The sequence below is a fragment of the Apus apus genome, chromosome 4, assembly GCF_020740795.1.
Source record: "Apus apus isolate bApuApu2 chromosome 4, bApuApu2.pri.cur, whole genome shotgun sequence".
Classification (NCBI taxonomy): Eukaryota; Metazoa; Chordata; class Aves; order Apodiformes; family Apodidae; genus Apus; species Apus apus.
This window is the reverse complement of record NC_067285.1, coordinates 61,662,340-61,689,736: the sequence shown is the minus strand read 5'-3', so window position 1 is coordinate 61,689,736 and position 27,397 is coordinate 61,662,340. Positions and strand designations below refer to the sequence as shown.

Here is a 27,397-nt window from a genome sequence, read left to right as displayed (position 1 = left end):
GCTGTTCTCAACGATGGCTCCAAAGTTACTCAATTTTCTCTTTATTTGGTTTGATTCTTGAACTGCACATAGGAGGGGCTCTTGTTTTACACCCTGGGAGGCCCCCAGAAAATACAAAACACTACAGTGATCAACAGCGACCACTGGCCTACTAAATTCCTCTGCTGACAGCAGCTCAAGCTCACCCTGAAATGCTAGCTGATTGCAATTTCTACATTAGCACATTTCTTGCATGCCTTGCAGCAGTTTTTGCACAAATGCAAAGCAAAACATGATGCTTGGTGGAGGCTAACAGGCATGTGACCACATAACACAGTGTCCTGCTTACCTACCTGGAAAATTAGATAAAGCCTACTTGTCCCCATACAATAGCTACTGAGAAAACTGAAGGATGGCAGAACATCATATCATTCTCATTTTTTACTCAGATGAAATGGTTCTCCTGTTACATCCATAGAAGCCTTCAAAGATGTAACTCAGACTAGCAGTCCTAGATTTTTCACAGTACATTCAGCTTTTTCTGCACAAGATCAATATTATAAGGTCATTATAATGTTGTTGTATGGCAAATATAGTAACATTAATCTATAGCATTACTGGTTTTACACTATGCTGCGTACACTTCATCTTAACTATTGCATTTGCTTAGTGCAGTAAATGTCACAGTCCTCCTTCGGATTTTCCTTCTGACCTGCCAATAAACCCAAGCTGCACAAGATTACATGTTCCTGTGAAGACATGGTAAATGAGACAGGAATTACCACCTGCTGTTCACTTGCACTTCCTAAGGTTACAGCCAGCTGCTGCTATTTCACATCAAATCACACAGGCTTCAGGCCAGAGTGATCCTGACACTCTTTATGGCTGCTTTACCTTCCCCTAACACCACCTGCAGTTCCAATTAATCCCTCAGAGGGAGTGCCAGTCCTGCAGCTAATTATTATACCTGCTCTTGGGGATACAGTGTTCAGTATCGCCCTGTATGGTGCCATGGACTCTCAGCAGGAGCTCCTTTATACAATCCCTTTTATCATAACTGCTGCTTTCTCCATCAGCAAATCTGCTAACTAAAACTGCACCACAAGAAGACAAGGACCCTGGAATTTCTTTTCACTTAGGCAATCATTCAGGAAAGTGTTTTAATTTGAATACATTATGTAACAATTTAGACTTTGTATTAAAATAATAAAAACGTAGTGTCTAAGAACTAGTGCAAATGGATCATTGTAAATGTGTTATTTTCTATAATGGCCTGAATATTTTCACAGTGAACTCTACCTGACACTGCACTCAAAATGAACAAAGCTGGAAAAAGCCAGCACTTGTCTATTTTGGTGCTAGTATTAGATGACTTTTCAGTGAGGCAAATATGTTTTCCACACAAGCTCTGATGAGTGATCACCATCTGACCTACACAAAATATCCTTCCTGAAGGCAGACCTAAGTACTCTCACTAAAGCTGGTGGTAGCATCCAGTTAATTTCAAGATGTGTTTGTCCTGCCCAAAACCAAGCTGTTTCTCACAGAAAAATCTTCTGTTCTGGCTTATTCTTTTCTTCAAATTTTATAACCACTGCAGTTATGCGAATCAGGTGAGTGGTTCAAACCACTTCTATATTTATCAGGACTGGATGAAATATTCTTAAAGAGTTGGTTTTGGTCAAATAGGTCTAACTCAAGCAATCCAGTATTGCAGCACTTCTGTGGGACAGCTGCAGTCTGAGTCTACATGATGTTTTCTCAGTCACAGGACAGGGCTGTAGAAAAAGGAACAGGATGTACAGAGACTTCCTTCCTCACCATTCCTCTGGCATTACTAAAAAGGGGCAACATTCAAACCAACTGGTGGTGAGTGAAGACATGCACTGCCTCACTCTTAGGAATGACAACATCCTTGTCTTGGGAGCAGGTATGTGACACTCTCTTTGGAGTGTCACAGCTGTTCTGCATTCCCCAGCGGAACCTCAGGAGCTGAAGATCAAAGGCATAGCTTGGCCCTAGAGAATCATCCAGAGCCAAAAGGATGCTACTGTGAACTCTGAAAGGAGGCACATCTCAAGTCTGAGTGTCCCAAGGCTTCAGACAAAGTCAGCAGCCAGTGCAATCTGAGTTCTTTCTTAACCTTTCTAGTTACAGAGCTCCAAGTAAACTCCGATTTGTTACCCTAGTTTCAGCTTAATGGAAAACAGGGGAGCCACAACAGCCTAATACTAGTGAAGCAGAACAGATAAGTTAGTCCCAAGAATGGAGTAGGTAAATACCTCTGTTGCCTTTTGGCAGATAAGGAAACCAGGTCTCAGAAGTTAAATTAACTACTCACAGACAAACTGGCAGTTTTCTCAGTGACGTTGCTTTGATGAAATTTATGTTAACAGATGGAATAATGAAAATTTTTTAGCCTGCTGATTCTGGCACACTATGAGTAGAGTTTGAAACAGTGGTTAGATATAGTTTATAACTTGAACTGTAATTTGGTTTACACCCGCCAATTAATAACAGAAGAAACAACTATGTGGGCAGTCACACCGGTACAGTATGAATTTAAAGCACTATGGTATAGTCGTACTATATGTTTGAAGTAACACATAGCAAACAGGAAAATATGCTTTTATACACACTGAAGAGTATCACTTAAGGGAACATCATCTCTATATCACCACCTCTGCTGCAGCTTTTGGCAGCATATTCATATAAACAGAACCAAAGAGCATTTATTCAAAAAAGAAAAAGCTGGGGACAAAACTAATTTATGCTAATGAAAGCTACTCAGTCCTATTAAGGCAGATAAAACAAATAAGCAGTATTTATAGAAGAAATTAAAAGAAACTTTAGTGGTATATAATCATATATCATCAAGGAGATCAAGGACAGTCCTGGAAGAAATTAACAGAATATGTTTAAATTATGTAAAATTATATTTAGTTAACATAATACTCTGATTATAATACTATAAATGTTTGCTTTGACAAGATGTAAAATGAGGATAAAAACTACTATCATGGACTGTTTGGGAAGAAAGCTTCCTATTACCTGACTGATTTACCTACATTTGCTACAGTTAGCAATGTGCCCAAAAATGGAGTCCTGATTTTGGTGAAGGTAAGAACTCAGTTTAATTTTTATACTTACTATCTACTTTGTGAGTCAAATCTGTTCTTTCTCAAAAAAAAAAAAAAAAAAAAATTAAAAAAAAAAAAAAAAGGGTGCCAGCCTTCAAATGACATGTAATACAAACTAAGGTGGCTTTAAAGGATAGTGAAAAGTTACTGGTTTAATCATTACACAGTACCTAGTATTTTCTGATTTATGAATGAGGTATTTATGCTAATGACACGAATATAAGTTCTTCCATTTATTGTCAGTAGGAAAAGGCCCAAAATATTTTTATGCATTCCTTAGAAACATATTAACTAATAATAATTTACACATATTAAAAACAGACTTCTAAAAACTTTTCTAAAGGAAAAAAATAAAAATGCATGGCTTGGATATCTTTCATTTCCTTTTAATATGAGACAGTTAAAAACAGTTGTGTCTATAACGTAAGAAGTGAAGCAATACTTTAGTTTAAAAACATGGCTTATATCTACATATACATATTTTTATTAAGGTTTTTTTTTAAAAAATAGACTGCTTCCAGGACTATTTTTGTCAATATTAGGTACATTTTAATAGTTTTCCAGCACAGAAGCGTAGAACTCGCAAAATTTCTATTGTAAAACAATTATTTCTCTTTAGTGGGCAGCAAATGATAGCAAATGTATTAAAAGTAAACAAGGGGTAAGGGTTAAATAGAAAGGAACACTACATCACTGTCCAAGCCTAATTGTTTTAAAAGTACAAAAGGAGTTTTTTAAATCTTCAAGTCAATAAAGGTAACACAATAAAACAATCTTCTGTGTACCTTTCTTTTCTAGAACTTAATCTCTTCTGCTGCAGATATTTTAGAGATGTTATCAGTTCTCTGCAGACTCAGCTCCTAGGGAAATTTACTTAAACATACCAAAAGGAGAAAATAATTTTACGGGAATACTTAAGTATGGCTCCTGGGTGGTTTCTCATTGTACCTAGATAAAAACCAATTTAACAGTAGCTGCTAGCTGATGATTTCTAGATGTGACAAGCAAGGAATCTCTCATGTATCTGAACTAAAAGATGAAGAGGACAGAAGATATTTATTATGTCATTTACAGAAGGATTAGAACAGACTGATTAAGACACTCTGTACTTGCTGTTCCATTCCCAAACATTCACCTCAGAAGCTCCACTTCCATTAATCAGGGTACAACCTCTGCATGGATAATAAATCCTTTGCAATCCTGCCATTATGAAATCTTCAAGGGCTTTTTTTTAAAAAAACTGGGGTAGAGCTGAGCAACTGAAACCGAGCAGTGGACTGACAAATGCATTTATTCTAATAGTCCACAGACTACAACCCATAATTTTCAATTTTGCTGTGGCTCAGTACAGTAATGCAAATCTCTATGGATATGTCATGAAGCCATGTTCTCAGCAAGAAGAAAAGCATCTAAAACAACATTTACTAACTTACTGCTTCTTACACTGATATTGAGGAAAGCTAGTTCTGCATTTGACCTATACGTTTAGTCTACCAGAACTTCAGAATAACGAGTAGAGATCTGATACAAAAATACATAAAGAGATTAAAAAAACTACATTTCTTCAAATAAGAGCAGGACCTTTGAACACATCCACCACTAACTTATCTGTGGCCTCATGTAACCAAAAGCCATATTAAGTTGTAGTTCAAACTCACACTCAGGGCATGAATTTTGCATCACTCACACCACTGGAATGTTGTTTTGGCTCACATTTTCTATAGGCAGTATGGGCATAAGTAAATTAAATCACATGGCATTATGAACTAGAGCCTTTATGCCATCTCTGTATGATAAAAGAATCTAATACACAGATTACTTTTGAATACTTAAGAAAATACTTAAGATTCTTTATCAAAGACTAAAAAAATCAGATCCATTATTGTACAAATACAAGTGCCTGACTGCTAGGTTATATTTCAGGGTTGGGTTCCTGCTGACCTGAACAGTCTTTACAGCTTATTTTGGTTTCTTTTACTAATGAAAATGCCTGGAAGAAAATATATCAGTTTTTATAAAGAATAAGGGTCATCTTGAAATTTGAGTCATAAAAATGACTTGGAACAATACAAATATTTGCTAAGACAAATGCTAGCTTCAAACCAATATATAAAAATGTACAAACAAATACACTTGAGGCTTCTTCTCTGTAAAAGAGGAATTAACTTTAAAATGTCTATCACTTTTAGGTATTATATCCAGTCTGTCTACAAACTTGTCAAATCCAAATGTTGTCATTCCACAGTCACTTCCAGGCACAATATGTTTTAAAAATAATACTGCATGGTATTGCCTTCAAAACAATTTATTTTTATATAGGCAGTGATGGAAAACTGTGTGCAAAGGCAGCCAACCAGGTTTAAATTGGTTTCATTTCATTTGGTGCATGACTGGCTTACATGTATAATTTCCATTAATTATACTGTAAATCCCCTGCCACAGCAAATTGAGCAGATTCACCCTGAAGACAGTCATCAGGAGAGATAACTGCTGTAACATGAAACATAAAATGGTCAGAGGCTTTGTGGTACTTACTACTTGTGAAATACAAAGGCAAAAAAGGAGACGCTGCAGAACTCATTAAAGCTCACTTCAAAAAAGATACAGGAAAAAACAACAAAATTGGGCAAATTACTACAATATGCACTGACTAAACAATCAGTGAAGGTTCAGCTAGTCCACAAGGTGCTGTTCAACACTTCTTCCTCCCTACTGCTGACCTTATTGAATTCCTCTTATATATTCAGATAGACTCACAGAACCATAGAATGCCAGGTTGGAAGGGACCTCAAGGATCATCTGGTCCAACCTTTATAGGTACTACTATAGGTTATATGAGATGGCTCAGCACCCTGTCAAGCTGAGACTTAAAACTGTCCAATGTGGGGGAAGCTACCACTTTCCTTTTGAAGAGATACAGAATTCAGTCTCAACTGCCAGCTGCTGCTGAAGATATATCTTTCTGATGTCCTTAAACGTTAATTCCTCAGGTTGGATTTTTTTTTACTTTTTACACAGCTTGATTTACCAAAACCATGAAATAACCTTCACCATGACTTGTACGGTTCAATGAGGACTCTACTGCCCTCCAGGACAGGAGGTATGTCTTTGCGAAGTGGGACACACAGTCTCTGTGTAGCAGATATTCCACTGCAGTCCTTGCAGATGCAGTCCATCTACAAGGTAGCACCAAGCAACTTGAAACTTATTGGGTATTGCCGCTATTTCCAGCCCAGAGACTGAAAGCCACACACACTTAATGACTTTCTAAGTCTTAAATCTCTCCAACACTTTGCCAAGGTTCCTGGACCAGTGGAGGTTCTGGCACCTTTTGCTTTCCTACCAAAACTGTCCTCTGCTCTCCCATTTGATGCCACCATGAGAAAAACGAGCACCATAACTCCCTTGTGTTGATATCGCTTTATTTGTTTTCCTGTGTTCAGATCTCTAGGTCTTACCCTGGAAACTTCTCCAACACTCATATTGCCAGATTCTTATCCTCAGCTATGTAACACTCTCTATAACATTGCCCTTCCACATTTACTTGCTCTTGTATCCCTCTCTGATACCTCAGTCAAATTTGCTGTCCTGTTCTGAACCCAACACCAGTGTCTCACTGGAAGGTCACTTTGTGCAAGCACCTACACACAGACCTCTGCCTTAGGCTCCCTGAATGGAGCATCCTCTCCTATGCCATGGGCACTGCAACTCTCCTCCTCTGCCCTCCCTTTTCATGTTCCCCATGAGGCTCCGCAGGACAGAACCAGCCAATACATACAGCCCAGCACGGCTTCAGAGAGACTATATTTGCTTAGAAGCTAAAAGGAAATTTTTATCTTCTTCAGAAGCTTCAGTCTGTGTATTAGTTAGCCTAGATAAAAAAATTTTCCTCTCATTCTTACTCTCGATTTGCTTTGTATTTCTTTAAACAGTTTTCCAGTTTTTCATTTGAGTTTCAACTGAAATAATATTTAAAACTGGTCATTAATAGGCTTCTGTATTTATACTTGTGAACTCGTATCACCAAGACACCTAATTGAACCCTGTAGGTACCACAGCACCAGTAGCACCAACACCAAATTCAGCTCCAAAAGCATGTTGTGACTTAAGATAATCTTACGGACTGCAAAAAGAAATAAAGTAAAATAGTATAAATAAATAAAATTACAAATTCAAAATTTTAACAGTCAACAGAAAAAAACAATCCCTGGAACATGTTACAGAAAAATTTATAAAGGTATAACTGAAGAGAGTCACTATATCATCAGAATAATGTAGCTAAACGTTTTCTAATGAAGCACAGATGTAGAGAAGAATGAACTGGCACAGACAATCTTTCTGAACTTTCACCTCTGTATTCCTCTATTTCTCTGTTAAAATAAACATGACATTTAAAAATTAAAAGAACCTTTATAGTTCCACAACTAAACCATGTTCTGTCTTACTGTCTGGATGTATTTATGAGGTGATAATACTGTTATTATTAAAATATTAATTACATACATGTCAAGAAAAAGAGCTAATACATGCATACCTTATATTTGTTTATAATTCACCCTAAGCTAGATACATTTTATATGAAATCTAGAAGAACATTTACTAGAAACCCACCAACGCTCTGCACTGCGGGAGCCCATGCAAGGCGTGAAAACATTGCTGGGGGAACCGAGAGGTTTGGTTAGGAAAGCCAGCTTTTATACAACAAAGCAAAATCATTGTGAAACCTGCTTCCACCCATAATGGAAACTGTGTATTTTAATGCATTACTTATTACTGTTACTCAAATCTTGCCAGACACTATCTGGTCATGTTCAGTATTACTGTCCTGCAGACACTTACTTCAACATGCAGGGTAAATGCAGCTAATAAGCATAATTAGCTCAGACAGTGTATTTAATTTAGTTTTGCACTAAAGACTAATTGCCTACTGAGCGAAGGGGAAGTGTAACATTTTTTTTAAGATGCTTACCCGAGGGCCCTGATCACCTTGATCTCCCTGCAAAGTGGAAAGATGAGATGATAGGTTTAACACAGCATCTGTGTGCTACCCAGCTCTCTTACATCATCTAGCATTACACTGTGACAATACAAACGGTCTCTTTAGTTCATGCTGGGAGGGCTTTCCATTCACCTTGCAAGTGTCACCCGTACGTCAACTCACCTTCTCGCCTTTCGGACCAGGAGGGCCCTGGAAGAAATAGAAGCAAAGATGAGTTACTGATACTGAAGAAGTCCTGGGACAGGGCAAGAAACAAGGCTGTGCCAACCTGCGATTTCTTCCTAGCAATATATTATTCCCTTGTCATTTTTCACTCCAAATGCCCGGACTATTCCAGAGATGGCTTCTTCATTGTATTAATAGTGGGCATTGCATTGTTACTTCTTCAATAGTTTGTTCCCCCCATGTGTTGAATCAGACCACTTAGACAAGCAAAACTATGCCTGAAATAGCAAAATTTCCATTGATTTCTGTTAAGGACAACAGTTTATCTCCTATAAGATAATAAATGTTTTCTAAGACAGTAAAACTCCTTTGCAAGGGCAGCTAATAAATTCAGAGGCGTATAAATCTGCCATGTATTTTGGCACCCTCCTTAGCTTAGAATGCCAGAGAAAAATGGATTAGGGAATGTAAAAGTGTTTTCATTCCTATCTTTGGCAATGCTGAAGTTGATGTTTACTCTCAAGCATGCTGTTTTAGGCAAAATGAACTCTTTGTAAAACATGATTTTGCAGAAGTAATATTTAGTGTTACCACCAGACAAACAGTAAGGTTACAGAATCACAAAACAGTGAGGACCCTTCCTACTCCATTTTTATTCAGCACTTTCCAGAGAGCTACCAGCAGGTTTCTAATACACTAGTTTTCAGGTTAGCATCTTGTGAATAAAAATACTAGCAGTCTGCAGAGAACTGGCTGCTTACACAATGCAGACTCTACCTCCAGCTTTCTGAAAGATGCACAGGTGTTTCATTACATAAAAGGACCTGAGGTACATAGGAAAGCAGCTGAAAACAGAGAAGGAGCCATCCAAGCTAGCAGGGTTCGCTGCTACAACAGGAAGAGTGAATATGTATGTTTGTGCATGCAGCAGGAGATATGGTTGCCACCAACAACATAATTAGAAAAAAACAACTGCAACCTAGTTGAGCTGAGCACGTTTGAACCACTTCAGAGTTTACACTGGTAAAAATTCATGTGGTTCACATAAATGCAAATGGAAAGAAGATCAGTCTGGTCTGTATTAAAGATGTGATCAACCATGTGCAACTCTTTGAGAATCCTTATTGCAGCCAATCTTCTGCTTATATTTAAGAGGTTCTGATGCATGCCAGAGAAGAGCATCTGCTGCTAAATCTTTCAAGGAGTTAAAGCATATGCCTCTCCTTCCATAGCCTACCATCTCTTTTGTCTGCTGCAGAGGACACAGAAACAAGTCTGCTACCTGACATTCCCACATCTCCTTTAGGAAGGACAGTGCTAGCTGCTAGCTGAGTGGAAATCATCTGCTCAATTAACTATGACCCTTGTCCAGTTTGTGTTGCCCTGCAAGAACTTGTCCTCTTCAAAAACAAATTAAACAAAATTACTTAATTAATGGATACAACCTTGCTGCACCTTTAAGGTCACTCCATCTCTTTTTTATATACTTTATCCCTCATTGCCCCTTTCCATTGCACATATTCACATCTGTACACTGGAAACTACATTCAGTGTTGTCTACTGTTAACTACAGACAATATATACTTACTCAGATGTGACATTACAGTGAGCCACGTTTTCAGGTCCACTTTAAAACACACACACACATGCCATTGAGCTTGCAAATTTGCAAACTCATGCCTACAGTAACACAATAATTGCAGGACAGGAAAACTAAAATCAGTTACTGCCTTTTTCTCAGTGAACACTGAGCACAAGCAAAGGGCTGTACTTACGTATTCTACCTCCTTTAATCACCAAACTGTTGCTGGCTCTGAGTATCTTACTGGCTGTAAACTGCAAGTACCATGACCCCTATCTGCTACAGTGAGAATACTGTTTCTTGGGCCTTAGGTGTGAAATTATAGATAACATGAGACGAGCAAGACTGCAGGCAGATGGCGGGGACTGGATCATGCCGCGATTGTGGGAGTTGTTACTGCCTTCATCCAGATGTTCAACATCGTTCTCAAGCCCAAGGGTAGCCCTGCTTCTGATGGGTTTTGGCTCACTACTTTTCTGAGGCACGCTTGACACAGCTCCTCCAGTTGGTACAAACTATGCCAGCAGAGACTGCATCGAGTCCCTGAGTGAAGCTGGGTCACTGTCATAGAAACTGTTGCTGTGCCCACACCAGAGATGGAGTCAGCAGATCTGCAGGGCTACTAGACACTCCCTACGGGCAATATGCTCAGCTGTCTCCACTCACAGGAGTAGCCCCTGCCTCTCCTTGCATATTTTCCCATTGTCTGAAAACACAATCCATACCCAAAAATGCTTTTTAATGAGACTGAATCTATCTCAATTAAATTGTGTTCTTTTTCCTATGCAGGGTTTTCTAAAAATTACCTGGCCACATCATATTTAGAAATCCAGGGCTTCATTTCACTACTTTCTGTTGGACAAAGCCAGTGATTCTGACTGCTTGGTGCTTGCTCTCCCTAAGTGCCACACATCATGGTTGTTATTAAGTTATCCTTCCAGCATACAATTTTTTCATACAGTGTTCATCAATATCTGACAAATGTATTGTACTAGAAGTTAAAAACAGCTTTTCAAAAGGCCACAAGCACATTTTTGGTGTGAATATTCTCACAAGTCTCTGCATTTGTATTTGCAATGCTTTTGCTTTAAACCAAGAGTCTTGAAAAGCAAATAGTTGGGGGGGGGGAAGAAAAAAAAAAAAAAAAGAAAGAAAAAGGAGGCAGTGGGGAGGAAAAAAGGCAAAGTTCTTTTGGATGCCAGTAAAGACAACCAGTGGGGTTTCATCAAAAGAAAATTAATGCAATTCTTTCATGGCTTGTTCACCCATCTCTGGCTCTTCCCCCATTGTTTCATTTGTTCTCTATTGTTTTTGCAACTTAAAAAAAAAAATTGACATCCCCAGTCTTTGACATCTTCTTTCCATTTGTGCAGAGAAATTCTCCCAAGGTTTTTACTGCAGAATTTATTCATATGTGTACACTGGGTGGAGGGAGGGAGGAAGAAAAATCTGAGGGAAAGTTGGGTTTGCAGGGGCAGGGTGTGATTAGGAGACAGATTTGTTTAAAGGAGGGCAAGGTTTCTTCTGTTTAAGGGTATAGACACAAAGAACAGAGTGAGTAAAATAACACTAGCTTTGTAGGCCACAGCATAGACATCCTGCTTTTTTCCCAGGGAGACTTCTGTGCTTTCGTTTATGAGATGGCAGAGATCAAGCCACTAGCTGCTGCACAAATGTGAAAGCATTTTGTGCAAGTTATATGAAACGTCTGAGGTCAGAGCATTTCTGAAATAACTTTACAGTGTTTTCACTGGAAACAGAGGCTCTTTTCTCAAAGTGTAATTATCTGCTCCAGACTACTATACATTTCCAAGGAGAGTTTATAGCCTGTTTCACATAAGTGAGGCCTTGTAAATCATAAACACATGCAAAATCTGCATTCATAATTAGGCGACAAATACTACTGGTTTTAAAACAAGGTCTTCTAAAGCCAAATGAAAGGCCTCCAGGCACCTGCCAGCCAAGAAAGCTGAAATCGGGGTCAAATCCATACAACAGCCATGCTCAGGATTACTGGCAGGTGACCTTTTTTTTTTTTTTGGCTATCAAAATCTCACTTCCATTCTCTCATGAAATATTTACATTATTATAAATATGTGTACAAGAAATGAAAGGGAAAGAGAACAAAGTACTGGGGAACATGAGACTAATCCTTGTGGTCTCTATTTAGACAACATTCCTCTTATTCCCCTTAGGGATAACTGAATGTGATCACCATTATTTTTATACTTCATTCCCTGAAATATGCTGATTTTGTATTCCCTCCCCCACCCGTTACAGCCATTGCCACCTTTATAATTTTGCAACAATCACATTCAGAGGACCTCTTAAAAAGCCAGTATTTCATTTATATTGGTTTTGCAAACATTAAAAATTACCTGAATTAGCTTACAGATATATTTTCTCTATATTCCTATTGCTACAGATTCGCCTTTAAATGTAATACTGACGGTTCTACCATGACTTCATCAAAAATGCTCCAGGTATTGAGGGGAAAGTAGAAATGAAAATAGTAAGGAATTCTCAGGAAGAGGTTCACAGAAACAGCAATGTTTCTGCGTTCTGTAGAAAGCTCTTAAATCAGGGCAGAGGAAACCAGATTTTTAGGGACTGTTAGAACCCTGACGATGCCACTGCAGAAAGGACTTGACAGTGCTCAGCACAAGCTGGCAACAGCCAACCAAGCAAAATTAGTTGGACTGTGACAGTCCCAGGTCCCAGTGGGATCATTCACATTCAAGGCACCTGAGATTTCAAACTCAGCAGCTCCCTTCAGAAAGAGCTACCACAGAAGGCACCTGTAAAAATCACCTTTGAGACACAGTTGCTGCTTTCCTACATTTCAACAACAACCATGGGCTAAGGCAACCTCACAAATAGAGGTCTGAATGTAGTTTGTAATATTCAGTCTTTGTTTTCTTTTGGCATAAACCAATACACAATGCTTTAATCCCTTCTAGCAGCTACAGCATCCACAAGAACAGTCTAATTGACAGCTTAGGGGAGCAGTGGCCTTATGGAGGCAAGCAGAAAAGCAAACAAATCCAGTGTCATCTAGACAAACCCAAAAAGTAAACCAATTTGTCAAATTAATCTTGTTTTCACAACTAAATGACATGCCATACATTGCCCAAGTTAATTCAGTTTCTGTGGTTATTTTGAGAGTAAAAGGGTGGTTTCAGCACATAACAACTACGAATTCAGTGACAAAAGTCAAATGTCTTTCTTGGAAATTTAGCTGATGACTTTCACAGATTACAAGTTCCTGACTGGAACAACAATCCCCAGTCTAACCTAGAGATGACGCAAAATATTAGGATCAGATATGCTGAATCATAAGAGGCTATGCAGTGTATTAAGAAACACAATACTATTCCAAGGTTTCTACACTCAGTCTTACATCCACTGTGCGAGCCCTGAACTACTGAGCAACGTGGTTTTGGCATGTGCTGAATCTTGGCCATGTTTGCAGCCAGTGTTTACCTACACTGTTTATAACACCAACATCTTACCTTGTATCAATGTTACAATTGCTCACAAGAATTTCTAGTGAATCTGAACAGCTTCTACCACTGAAATTATATTCCCTTATCTTTTACATATTTTATGCTTCTTCTGGGATATGAGTGACTTATGGTGAACACTTTAAAGAAAAAAAAACAAACTCCCCATCCAAAAGACCAATCTTTCCTTTGCTCCCCTTATATTCTGAAGTTTTTTGCTACAATATTCAAAGGCAGAGAAAAGGAAACCTGAGTATTTGACACAGTAACTCTGGCTGACTCAAAAAACAGTATGTAAATTGATGTAACCTGAGAAACATAAAATTGATATATTTAACAATCTAGATAAACAGCTCAGTTAACATTCACATCAACAAGTAAAACACAAGGCAATCCTTCTGTAAATTCCAACAACTGTATTCAGAAGTCAGTGATTTATGCCAATACATAAATCAGACAAGTTAATAAAATTCAGGCAGGAGAATACAATCTACCAAAAATGTGTCAAAAAAGCATTTAGATCCAGATCTCTTTCTGAGACCTGGATGGGGTGTTTTTTTTAAATGTTGCTCACAAAAATCATCCCATTGCATCACAAACTACAAAGGGGTCACTGCTAACTGAGCAGTTTGGTGCCCAGGAAGAAGCATAAGGCTCTGTGTCACCAGCCAGAGGAGGCCCCTGTTCTTTCTCTGACATACTTGCCTTCTTCGATTGATCAACAAGGCTTTCTGCTTCCCCAGCTGTTTCTCCCCTTCTACAGACAAACACAAGGTTTTCTTTCAAAACCTACAAAACTCAACACAAACAGGCCTATGAAGATTCCACAGTATGGAGAGTATGACTAAGTACCTATTGCCTGAGCATAAAAAATACAAAAGGATCAGCTTTACCACTGCCATAAATAAATTTAAGCAGACATCATAATTTGAATCAACTGTTAAGCTTCTTGTGAATTGAGTAGCTGCTGTACATGTCAGTAAGACCAAAGATGAAGTGACAGAAACACTTGACATATTATTAAAGACAAAAAATGGCTTCTGGTAAAGTCTCCCGACTAACAGCTACTGCTCAGTGCATTGTAATACATGTAGTTCCTGCATCCAAGCTCTCACTGCCTTCTCCACTATGCACCTTCCCGTTCCCCTACTTGCTAGATAATCAGAAGTTTACTGATGATACTAGAGTTTTGATGCAATACTGTCAAAAAACACCACAAAAGAAATACCACTCTACTCAATGTGTAAAACAGAAAAAAAAACCCCATACAACCCAAACAAAGCACAGATGAGAAAATCTACTATTGCTATGTCTCTCATTTTGTAAGAAAACATCCAGAGTTTCTGTTTTCAATAATTCCATAGGTGCAAGGCAAATACACACACATAATCTTGGTTATATCAAAAAGACAGAAAACCACAATTTTTTTGGCTGGTGCTCAAAACCACAGGAAGACATTTGAAAACACAAGTGATGTCTGCCTTGCAGAAGTAAAATTCATAAAACAGACTGAACAGTGAGCTTCTAGTATGACTGTCACATTTGCTATTTCCACAGCAGTCTCAGAATTTTTTTTAGTTCAATCCATGATTTTAAAAATATTTTTTAATGACAGTACAATCATTTTTAGTGTTCAATTCCTGGTTCATAAAACATTAAAAAATGAGACATATTTTTGATACAGACTGGTTCAGGCTTCCTACTCTCCTACCAATTCTCCTGCAGATCCTTACAGCATTCCATGACCACCTGAGACACAAGAAAGCACAATATGCTATCTTAGAATCATAAAATGGTTTGAAAGGGACCTTTAAAGGTGAACTAGCCCAACCCCTCTTACAGCAAGCAGGGACATCTTCAACTAGATCAGATTGCTCAGACCCCCATCCAGCTTGACCTTGAATGTTTCCAGGGATGGGGCTTCTACCACCACTGCCAGTGTTTCACCACCCTCATTGTAAACAAATTTAATCCTTACATCTAGTCTAAATCTACCTTATTTTAGTTAAAAACCATTGCCCCTTGCCCTGTTGCAACAAGTGCTGCTAAAAAGTATAGTATGACCAAAATTAACTCCTCATCCTCTGGTATCTCAGGTAGGCTGTTATGCACCCTCACAGAGCCACCCTACTTTCTCCCTTTCCTTTGGTTGTGTTGAGTATATCCTTTCCAATAGGAATATAGATGTGTGTGTGTGACTTCACATGTGTGACCACATCTGACCACGCTGGTGGTAGAATTTAAAAACAAGACAATTTCTACATCAGCATTCACTCATTAGTTGAGTACTTTCATCACAAGTGACAGAAAAATGAATATATAGCATGGTAGCTATGGAATAGGCAAGATTGAGTCTGCTAGCAATAGATACAAACGGTTATTATAAGTCATGGGCTTCTTTATAAGATTCAATAGCTCGTAAGCTTCAATAACAAGAGAATGTGAAGTTGACTAGGGTCTTGTACTTTGATTAATAAATATTCACTGTGGTCAACAGAAATGATTCCAAAGAAATTCAAGGAGCAATGAATTAAACAGCTATTTAAAAGTATGTTTGAGTGACAGGAAGACAAAGAAGAACTGAAGGCTGCTTTCAAATTTTACTATAAAAAGGACTAGAGTACCAAGAGTTTTCAAGGTAGATTGCTTCACCTTTTCCCCAGAAGTACTACATTTATTGTTGTGTCACTACTGAAAAAGGAAAGAAGTTATAGCTCTAATCAGTTTTTCTTGCAACAGGCTTCAAGCCTTTTATTTTGCACTGTATTTTAGAAGGAGTATGAAGGAAAGGAGGAAAAAAAAAAATAGCACTGCTTAACCTCCCAGTTATCCCCATTCATTAGAATAACAATGCATAATACCACTCCAGAGGAGTTTTCTGCACTCACCAGTGAGGACTGTACCAGTAAGCAGCCCATAAGCAAACTGAACAAATATAGAGCTATTTTGTTCAAAAAGCTGAGTATTCTTCTGCCCCCCTGCTCTAAGCAGATGCATTTGGTATTGATGCCTTGAACCTGACCAAAACAGTCTACTCCAAAACCAAGTAAGAACTTGGGAAAACAATAAAAAATATAAAATGAAAAGGGCGGGGGGGGGGGAAGGGAAAAATAAGAAAATAAAAATAAAAAAGAAAAAGACTTAAAAGGAAGACAAATATAGTCTGGAGGAATTTAGGGCTTATAAAACTGCAGGGCTCATGGAAGTACATTCTGGCTTTCTTTCCCAACACAATAGAAACTGGAAAGAAAAAGTTACACCGCTTGCCAATCAAACTCATTAAATCCTTTTTCCAGATTTTTGATATAAGAAATACATCATTAAATATGTTTTATACTTCCTTTGGTACATTTTCATCCATAGGCCAGCTCTCTCATTTATTGCTAGAAGCTTAGTAAGAAAACAGCTCCTCACTGCGAGTTAAAAACTTCCTGTTGTTTTCAGAAACAGCAGTTCACATTCTAATGTTTCAGTAATTTTTTAACCTAAAACTTGAACAGTGGCTTCTGTAATGCAAAGAACTCTGGTGTTTCCCTGATTGCTTACTGGCCCAGTAAACAATTCAGCTGAAATGACAGTGTCCTTTGCTCATCTGGTCCTTTTTGTTTGACTTAAAAGAATCTTTTTTATGAGGATGACAGGCTGAACTTCAAGCATTTTGAAGAAACCAGACAAAGGAAGAAAGCAAGGGGAGGGGAGAGTTTCAGAGCAATGGAGGCTTGCCACTGCCAATCACTGCCTACAAGAGAAGTACCTGAAGTCATTGAAATATGTCTTCCGAGCTTCCTGGCCTTCTGGATCTTTCAACTTCATTGTCTCCATTAATACCATGTAGAAAAATAGCAAGCAAATATCTACCACGCAGATCCTCCTTTAACTGGCAATTTGGTCAAGATTTGTATACTTCATTAACAGATGCTGCATAGGGTACAAAAAACCTGCTGCATAGGGAACAACAAAAAAAACCCCCACCCATAAACACAATACCCTAATTTTTAAAAATACTTAAAAAACTCTCAGTTCATCTAGTTGAAAAGAAAGGACTAGTTTCAAAACAAGGCAGCTGGTGCAATAAAAATAAAGTGATTCAAGGAAAATAACCCAACAACTTTATTGTTGTGACCCATACTAATTTAATTTTGTTTTTGTAGATTATTCTATTTCCCCATCTCTCTCTATGGAAGAAATTAAAGACAACCCAAAATTTGTTATTGAAAGCACTTGGATTATATTTCAAAGAATCTGCTATCATATCAAGGCATACTTACATTAAGCAATAAAGGCTGAACTTGTGTAAATGAGCAAAACTGGATACCTCACATACAAAAACGATGTTGCAGCCAAGATATATTTGCTGTATTTCAACACTAAACTTAATTTCAGCAAATGGATTTTAACACAGACTTTTAAACAGAGGAGGTGAATTCCATTCTTTCATTTACTGTGGTGAATCCAGATTTGTTTCAATAGCAATGCTCTGAGTTTAATTCACTATTTTAAAGACATGTCATCCATACATACTTTTTTTTATTTTCCAAACTGTACTACTCAGTGTAGGATACACTTGAGAATGTAAGGTAGTAGAATGCCAAAAAATTTAAATAAATTAGATACTCTTTTAGTGTTGTCTGGTAATGCTACTATAAAATGCTACTGTAAAAGAAGTGGTGTGTTAAGTTACTTAAATAATGAATGGTTAAAAGAAAATGGCAGTTAATTACTAATATAAACCCACAGCTGTGTAAAATATAGCCCAAGGGACAGAAAGGCCTCTGAGATTGCTGTATAATGTTCACAGATTAAGAGCAATGAAATTACTCCACAACCTAGGATTAATTTGAGGATACGCTAATGCTTGGGAAAAACCTTTTAGTGAAATATCAACATACAATTCTCTGAGGATCTTACCCTTCTTCCTTTCCTATCCTCCCCTTGCACATCCTGTAGTCCCATTAAGGGTTCCTGTGCATGCCAGGCACCATTGGTACCCAAACAAGCCTTTTTACAAGAAGTGCCTGAGAAAAGTAATGATAAAAGCTACACTGCATAAGTCCACTTGAGGCAACCTGTAAGTACTAGGTTCCTGCTAATGTCTCCAAACTATCCTAGCTACAAGTCATCGCTAAAAGAGGCAAAGACACTGTAGCAACTAATAGTCCTGTTAGGCATGTGTCAACCCTTAATCACAGATTAATTTATTTTAATTCAGTAAGTATATGGAAATAAAAGTCCAGGAAAATAGCACATAAAATATGTGTTATAATAAGACAAACAAAGGCTAGCAGAAGAACTAAATCTTTCATTTATCTTCCTCAATTTCTTTATCTACAAGAGGGGAAAACTGCAATGACATATTTCATAGAACTGTTTTGAGAATTATTCAGATTCGTAAAGTTTGAGTTGAAACACTGGTTAAATACAAAGGACTTTTAGTATCAACTACAAACTTTCATATACTTTTATACATAGGCATGTATAAATGTGAGATGACTGTAGATATTTTTGTAACCTTTCAGGTTGGCAACATCTTTCTTTATACAGGAAGCAATTTAAGACAACATAAAGTTTATTAAAAACAAAACAGTTTTCTCCTCAAGACTAATAGTTTGGTCTACAAAATTCAGAACATCTTCAGAGGAAATTACACACATATGTGTATGTACACTTAAATGGATATTCATTCTTTTTGGCAAATGATCACTAACAGACATACTGTGCAATACAACTGGATTGTATTTCTGAAAATACGTGATTCTCTTCCATGTTTCTCAGCAGGTCACAACTCTTGAATGTTACTGACGGATCTAAGCAAAAAGATTATTAGAAACTCGTATGCTATTGCAGGGACAGCCAAAGCTTTTTCCAAATGTAGAACTCTGGATTAAAGCTCACAAACAGAATGGACACTTCCATGTCATGATCATTACTAACATTACTGGCAGTACACACAACACTGCAATGAAAGGAATTGCTGCATTTTCTATTTTTTACTTCTTTCTCTCCTCCAAACTTGACCCGTACTTACAGGAGAGAATAGCATATCATGAGATCTCTTCATGCTAGCATAAATTCAATATGAAGAACCTGAAGTATTTCTGCTAACACCTAAGGTTGCTCAAAATCAAATTTCAATTGAGGAATGTGTCATATTATAATGGAAAATAAAAATTTTGAAGCTTCCATCTGGCTCCCTGACATCCAAATCTCCCAAGTCCAAGTCTTTGCAGGAATTCCAGGCTTCCAGCACAGAAAATCACCAGGGCTCCAGACTGATAATGGGTCACATCAAGGAAACTGATATTTTGCAAATCTTGTGAAAGACTTAGTTATCACAGTATTATCATTAAGTCACCATAAGCTTCGTGAAATAGACATTTTTTGTAACTTCATTAATTTTACTTTTCTTAAAGCTAGCAAAAGTACTGGGATCTGTAACAAATTGAACTGGAATTCAAAGCTGAAATACAGCATGAGGATCAGTAAAAACAATAAGCCAGTAGGAGTTTAATATCGAATTAAAAACATGTGCAGGGGGATAGTAAAATACTATATAATATTCTTGAGCACAGTGCAATACTTTGCTTTGACATAATTCCTAATAAAACACAGAACACACTAGTGTATTTCTGCCATCTGTAGAACAGGATGAAGAAAACACAAAGGTCATTTGATAAAGAAATGATTTAGTAATAGAAGAAATATTTCAGAGTTCTTAATTATATTTGACAACTCTTTGTACATCTCATAATGGAACCGCAGTACGAGGGTTGCAATTGCTTTGTTGCACTCATATGTACTCCGTTAAGCCAAGCAATGCTATACCAAATTAAGGATTACAAGTAATTTTTGTTTCACAGTTCTTCACTTGCTGTTAGAAGATCTAGTATGCCCTGGTGACAGCTGCAGCTTCTAGAGGAATAGATGGAATGAGAATGTGATTGCCAATAACATTTATGTTAGCATATGTAACGAGTGAATCAGACTTTCATGTTTATTTTATTAAATCAAAAACAATTATTTTCAGAAATTAATGAGGCAACTAGAAAGAAAAGTTGGTAACACCCTACAAATACAAAGCTTTCCTTCATGTTTTATCTTAGAGTTTTATACATTAGGTTTGAGGTTTATTTATTTATTTATTTATTTTAAATTTTTATTTTCTTCTCATTATTTTTTTGTTCTAGGACTTGTTTTTCAGAGCAACAGTACCATAAATGGTCACTATGTGAATTATGAAATGAAAGGATCAAGTTCTAAAAATGTGTTCCAATAATCCATCTTCCAAGCTTTCTTAATCTATTGTATACAGCAACTGGAGGAAGATCTTATAGTCTAGTAAAATAAGCTGCCTTTATAATAACAGAACCTAGTTTTCAAGGGCATCCAGAGCTGATATTACTATGCATTAAGAGCCCTTCCCATGGAATTCTGCACAATGAATATTTTTCCATCTGTGGTTTTTTTTTAATTAAAGGCTAAATTTGAATGGGTAATTGTTAAATTAACATATTTTAAAATCTGATCGTTTTCTGAGTCAGGTAAAGAAATCAGAAATAAATTACCAGTTCCAGGAAGTGACATGGAAACATTTGAACATCTTGCTATTCTAGCACAAGATTTCCAGAGATAGTTACTGAAATAATAATCAAAAGCATGCAGATCAGGGTAGAGAACACAGTTGCACAGCTGGGGTAAGAGTCTGGCCTCTGCTTTGGCCATCTGACATTAAATGAACAGAGCTCTAACAAGTCTGATTATCCCCAGCTAAGTTCACTTAGCAGGGGACTGTAGGGAAGTCATTAATCTGCCATTAGAGGCTCCTTCACAAATCCTACCAAAAGGGTGGAAAAAGACTAGTAAAAAAACATGTTGGAAGCAGAGCATAATATCCAATGCTACAATAATTTTCCTTATTGATGGCTGGAATTTAATCCCCTTGGGCTTTTTAAATTATATGTGGTGCTTATTTAGTCTTAGAACAACTGATAGCGCAATATAATTTGCCCTTAAATCTCCAATCCTGTGCTCTCTTCTTCACAAAAGAAAGAATCCTCTTATTTGCACTCATGCCATCTGTTTAGCTGCAGAGGCATTTAACATTCACAGCTAGCACGGTTTAGACATCTACATAAGTCTACCACGGGCAACTGAAGTGTTTTATATTGTAAAAGTGCTGCTTGTTGTCATCAATTCCTTTTCAAAAAATTAACTTCTGCTTTACTACGTACAAAGCTGAGAAAGCAACATACTTTAAAACAATTCAATACATTAACTCCTTCTGGGAAGATATTTTTCTTGCATCTTTTGTATCATAAACATTTATGTACACATCAGACAGTAAACCAGATTTTGAGCATGACTTGTCCTCCTACATTCTCTGATGTGGTTCCAAATGACTGAGCTATATGGTCATAAACCTGATAGAAGACAAGAACTAGATCTTTGCTTCTTATCTGGCAACTAGCATAAAAAGAAAAGCCATTATGATGGCATTTGTTCTTTCAGGTTCACAAGTCAATATGGGTCCAATGTTTCCTAAAGAGATCACAGAATTTCAATAAAGCTAAGGAATTCTATGACAGCTTTAGAGAGAAAGAAAAATGGTAAACAAGTGGTAAAGCTCAGCCAGCTGAATACATATAAGAACTAGTACCAGCTTCTTTACTTAAATAATACCCTCAATTTAAGATTAATTTCTGATCTCAAAATTAATAGCAAAATGTTATTAGCAGAAATGGGATCAAGTGTTTGGTCTTGTTGGTACAGATGCAAATAAGAAACACTTTCAGATACTGTGTTTGGCTGTCTTTCCATGTCTCCCTGGCCATTAGATGAGACTAATTATTTTTTAAAAGATACTACAATCATTTATTTCTACTGCTGTATAAGAACCCAAGCTCTCAGGCTGAGCCCAAGCTTGTTTTTATTTTCACAGGTACAACTACTTAGTTTGGACTTGATGACAGTAGTTGGGAGGAAATGTGTGGCATGAATATGAAAACTTAAAAACTACAAATGTTTCATACTCATTTTGGAAGAATTTATTTGAAAGATAAATAAACCTGTTAGTTATTATCTTTCTGTACTTGTCCTTTATCAAAGCCTAACAAACTATTAGTTCCCATATGAAATTATGTTTCCTCCTTAAATTACAGTACGTGCCTCAACAATATGTCAAGGATCTGTTTTGCTGCCTTCAACACCCACTGACATCAGACGTTCCTAGGGCACGGCTCTTTGCACTGTTTACATGCTAGTGAAGACACTTCAGAAAAAAACCAAAAACAACCAGAACCCAAATCATTAGATGCAAATGGTATTTGGTTCCCTTTAAATGAAAGATCACAGTAATAGGGTGCATCCCCCCGTGAATTCACATCAACTTCTTACACATATTCTGATTTCTGTATAAGTAACCACAGTTTTACATACAAAATTCAGAAGAAACTAAGATGCACGAAGTTTTTTGACGGAATTTCATAACCTACACTGAAATAATGGCCTGATGACATCTGACGAAGTGCAAACACACATATGTAAATATATAAAACAAAGATAACATCACTCCGTATTTGCTTAGAAAACAAAAAAATGAGTGACTGTACCTGTTCCTTGTTAACAAACTAATGTTACAAGTTTGATGGCAAATTTGACCTGCAACTTGTAACTCAAAAGCAGACTAACATTTTCTTATTCAAACTGAGTCAGACAGTCCTTCAGCAGGATGAGAACTTTACAAATGAGATTAGGGTATCTGATGCTACAAGAACAAACATGCCACAAGATCATTCTCTAGCATGTGAATAGCTGATAGGATTCTCTGGGACTCTCTCAGGAGCATTAACTTTACTGCACTGTGTATCTCAAGGGAATGACCTATTTCTCCAGCGTTATGCTGAGTCTGTCCTTCATAAGTGTATTTCTTTTCTCCTTCCCTCATTCTCCACACAAACAGAGACTCTAGGCTTTCCTAAAGGCAAACTGCTGGGAAGAAAGAACATGGAGCTTAAACCTCAATATATGGTGATCAGAACAGAAGAAGCATGTCCAACTATAAAAGGTCTGAGAGGCAGAGACCAACTTGCAGCATTAGTCACCAAGATATATTCTGTACTTCGCCCATAGCTTAAAACCACAAACACCATCATTTGACCTTAACAACCACCCCAGTACTGAGTGGCATATGCTAACTGAGAGGAATATTTAACAAATCCTGGTGTGCTGGTGAAAGGGAAACTCAGCAGGACTTAAAACGCACTTTCTTTACACAATCACTTTCCCCTCCTTCTTGCTGTCAGATACTAATTTATTTTAAGATCAAGGATTCTCCCTACCATCACAGTGTTCTCTAGGAAGTGATAAACAAACCTCTTACATACACTGCTGCCATCCAAACCAACTCAAAAACTATGGTCTGTGTCCTGCTGGCTATTTTTCTCAGGCCTTGACAAAAACCAGAAAATAAGAAGTTAAAATGGTTCCCACCAGCTCTGCTGACAGCACAAGCCAGTAACAGTCTGTCTAATCATGAATTAGAATCTCTGCCATCAGAAATTAAAAATGTTCCAGTCACATCCCCTGAAGCTTGATGGTGAAAAAGACACACACATACATTTGTCACCAGAATTGCTATAGTAACCTTGCATCATGCACGCAGCACTGGAAAACATCAGATTGAAAGAGCATCACTTCCACAGACATTTCACATCCAGGAAAACAAGAATCTCATGAAAACAAGTATCAGTCATTAGTATTTTGTCCATTTTTGATGCAGATTTGAATGGCTGCCAAAGAGAAGGGAGAAGTTTCTGTGGGGCTGCTCTGTCTCAAAGTCCCACCCAAAGAGTGATGGTGCATGCTGACATGAGAAGAAGCATGTTGCCTTAGAGATAGGCCAGGGAGAGGGTATTGCCATGAGGAAAAAAACCACTTGGCTGACTGAGACAAAGTCACATCAAAACCCCACCCTGCCCTACATTTCTAATTGTTGATAGCTTTACTTAAGCAGGATTTCATAAAGGATCTTTTTGTCATCCTTTACCATAATACTAAATACACTGTTTTCTAATATTTAAACAAGCTTGACTTCTAGACAACAAAAAAAGTTAAAAACATTAAGCCTTCTGCTTTAGCCAGATGGTACATTCCTTATGGAATTAACTTTAAAAGCTAACCTCTGTTCTTTGACAGACAGGAACACTTCCATTGTATGAAATAGGAGAAATATGGGCAGAATTTGGTTGTGTAGATTCACTGGGAAAATAAAACTTTCTGGTACAAGTTAATCTAAATACATACTTACATTCTAAACAAGAAAAATCAGGTGTTCTTTGGGGTCACTAAAAGCCGGAATTTAAGTTTTAGCAAAAATATTTAAAAAGTTATTATTTGCTCTTCTACAAAGAAACTCAGTTTACACAGTATTTGAAACAACTTTTTCTTTAAACAGAAAACCAAATCATCAAAAGGTACTTTATTTTTTTATAGGTTCTGCTAGAAATTGTTTAGCTATTGATCATGGTCTCTACCTGTCAGAGACACAACAGAGCCATGCATTTTTTCTGAAAAAAAATACTTGTGGGTTGCAATAAAGCTGCTTTTTACTTAGAACAGGAAAAGAAGAAACAAAATTATCTTTTGTGGTTTATTTATAAAGAAATACAGTAAAAATACAAAGATAAAATGTAGAAGGTGTTACTGATTTGTCATGAATGTGTATTTGTACCCAATAATTATGTACGTGTTGGGTGAATTTAGTGGTGCACTTTTCTGAAAATCCTAACAAAATAGAATGTGTGTTAATAAAACACTAAATATAAAAAAGGATTAGAATTTATCTTTGATCTTAGTGTAGACTTATATAGCTATGACATCAAAAACTTTCTAAGTGCTTCTTTTGTCAGTGTAGAAACTGTGATCTTTGAAGCCAGGAAACGTTTACTTACTAACCAAACTGACCAGTGCTTTTAGTTCTGGATTTCTCATGGACACAGCTAATTATTATTAATTAAGACTGGGGAAATTACTGACAGGCAGAGGTGACAGATATTTCTGCAAAGTTTTTTTAATGAGAAGTTGAGGGAGAGGGTTGACTTATTTTATCTTCATGTGAACAATTTATCTACCTACACTTTTAAAATAACTTTTTTAAGTCTTGAGACTTTCAACCACAGAGTTCAACATTTTTACACTGTCCCATGAAGTTACCTGGATCTGGGTTTCAGTTAAAGAGGAAAGACGTCTAGATGTACAGTCTGTGTGTGGTTGCCTAAGACATGTAGATGTCAACAGAGACTAGAAAGCAGTCCAGCAGAATGGTTATTAGGTTCAGTAGCTGCCTATAATCAGAATCTATAATTAAGAGGCACAAATATGCAATATGTGAGAGGTTCCCTAGTTATTTGAGACAGCTGCCCATGACTGACAGACTCAACAATGGTCCAACACAGACTTCAGCCCTTGAACATACAACAGCCACAGGTGAGGCTGGAGACCCTTAATCATCTCATGTAGCAACAAATGCTTGTATGCAGGGAAAGTAATTGAGCCCTAGGAGTTTACCATGAGCTGAAGAGGTCTCTAGGTGCTCTGAGTATTGACTCAACCTTCAGTGACTATGAGGGGTATTTACACATTCCATTTGTCAACACCTCCACGCAAGCTTCTAGGTTTAGGAATCCTAATCTAGAACTGACTGCTGCTCTGACTGTCTCATACCATTATGACTTCCTTCACAGTGCCCTTGCAAGAATTATCCCTGGATTCAATCAGCCAGTCAAAATGACTGAGCACATATATATCCTCCAGCCACAATATGAGCATCTTTAGCTGAAAAGGGGGACAGGGCAGTATTAAGAACAACGGCAAGCATTGCTCAGAAAAATGGCAATGGCACAGATATGAGCATTTCTGCTAGGAGGAACTAGTGAAGTTAGGATGTAAGAATTCCCATCCTAAGTCTTATCGGTCCTAGTACCATGTACCTGTTTCTGTACAATCATTCAGGGCACAAGAAGTCGACATAACTGGGGAGGCCAGAATTTTTAGAGGGTTTTTCCTATAGTTTGCACCCCACTGCTCTTACAATCGTGACAAGAATGTCTCTGCCTTTCTGTCCTTGAAGCTGCACTGAACACTGTCCTCTCCACTGCGGTTCTTTGCCTTCAGCTACCTCAGGGCACTTCATGTAGCTCCAAAGGCTGAGATGCTGTTTACAATTAAGAGACATTCTCCAAGCAACCAAAATGTGGGAGGTAGGGGACCAAATCCAGAGGGAAAAGACATGGGTGGCAGCACAAGTCAACATCAACTAGAGGGCAGCCTGCAGGCTAAAGTAACAGCCTCAGGTCCTCAACAGAGCTTGTTCAGAGCAAGAATGCCACATGGAATTACAGTCTCTCTCTTCAGTGTCCCCCAGCAACACAGAGGCTGAAGATACCTCTCTGTGTAGGCCATACATCAAGAGCCTACTGTGAAACATAAGTGCTACAGGGAGAGGTCATTTCCAGTATCCTAGGGACTACTTATACAATACATTAAATGTAGCCTGGCACTGCAAGGATGCTAGGCATTCAAACTGAGTGGGGTGAGGACTTGTAACACAAATTGCCTTTCAACAGAAAATTATGATTAGAAACAAAAACATCTGAAGAAAATGCTTGCTTCCTGTAAGGAAAATCTTAACTTAAAAAATTATTAGTCAATAAGGCTGTAAAGCTTTGACTTTCAAGTATGATTTTGAAATACATAAGGCCCTCACAGACATCCTGCATCAGGCAACTCACTTATGCAATGATGGTCCCACAGACCAGGGTTTACTTCCCACAATGCAAAAAGTGGATTTTTTCAACTGATTTCAGTAAGGTTGGCTTTGCTATTGGCTTCTCCACCCCCTATTTCCTTGCTCTTCCACATTTCTACACTGCTCTTTAACTCAAATAATTTTTGCTAAACCTACTGCTTCCTTTCTGCTGGTCAATCGTTGTCTTAGAACCAAAGTTAGATCCCTAGATTGCTACATCTTCAATTA

General features: G+C 37.5%; 1 protein-coding gene across 1 annotated transcript in view; it reads right to left on the bottom strand.

Annotated features, from left to right (window-relative positions):
- Positions 1 to 27,397, bottom strand: part of COL25A1 (collagen type XXV alpha 1 chain) — a 322,787-nt gene that overhangs the window by 99,869 nt on the left and 195,521 nt on the right. Inside the window, exons 6-7 of the mRNA XM_051616887.1 lie at positions 8,281 to 8,307; positions 8,089 to 8,115 (exon numbers count right to left, since the gene is read on the bottom strand). Coding sequence (XP_051472847.1) covers positions 8,089 to 8,115; positions 8,281 to 8,307 — 54 coding nt within the window. The remainder of the gene's footprint in view (positions 1 to 8,088; positions 8,116 to 8,280; positions 8,308 to 27,397) is intronic.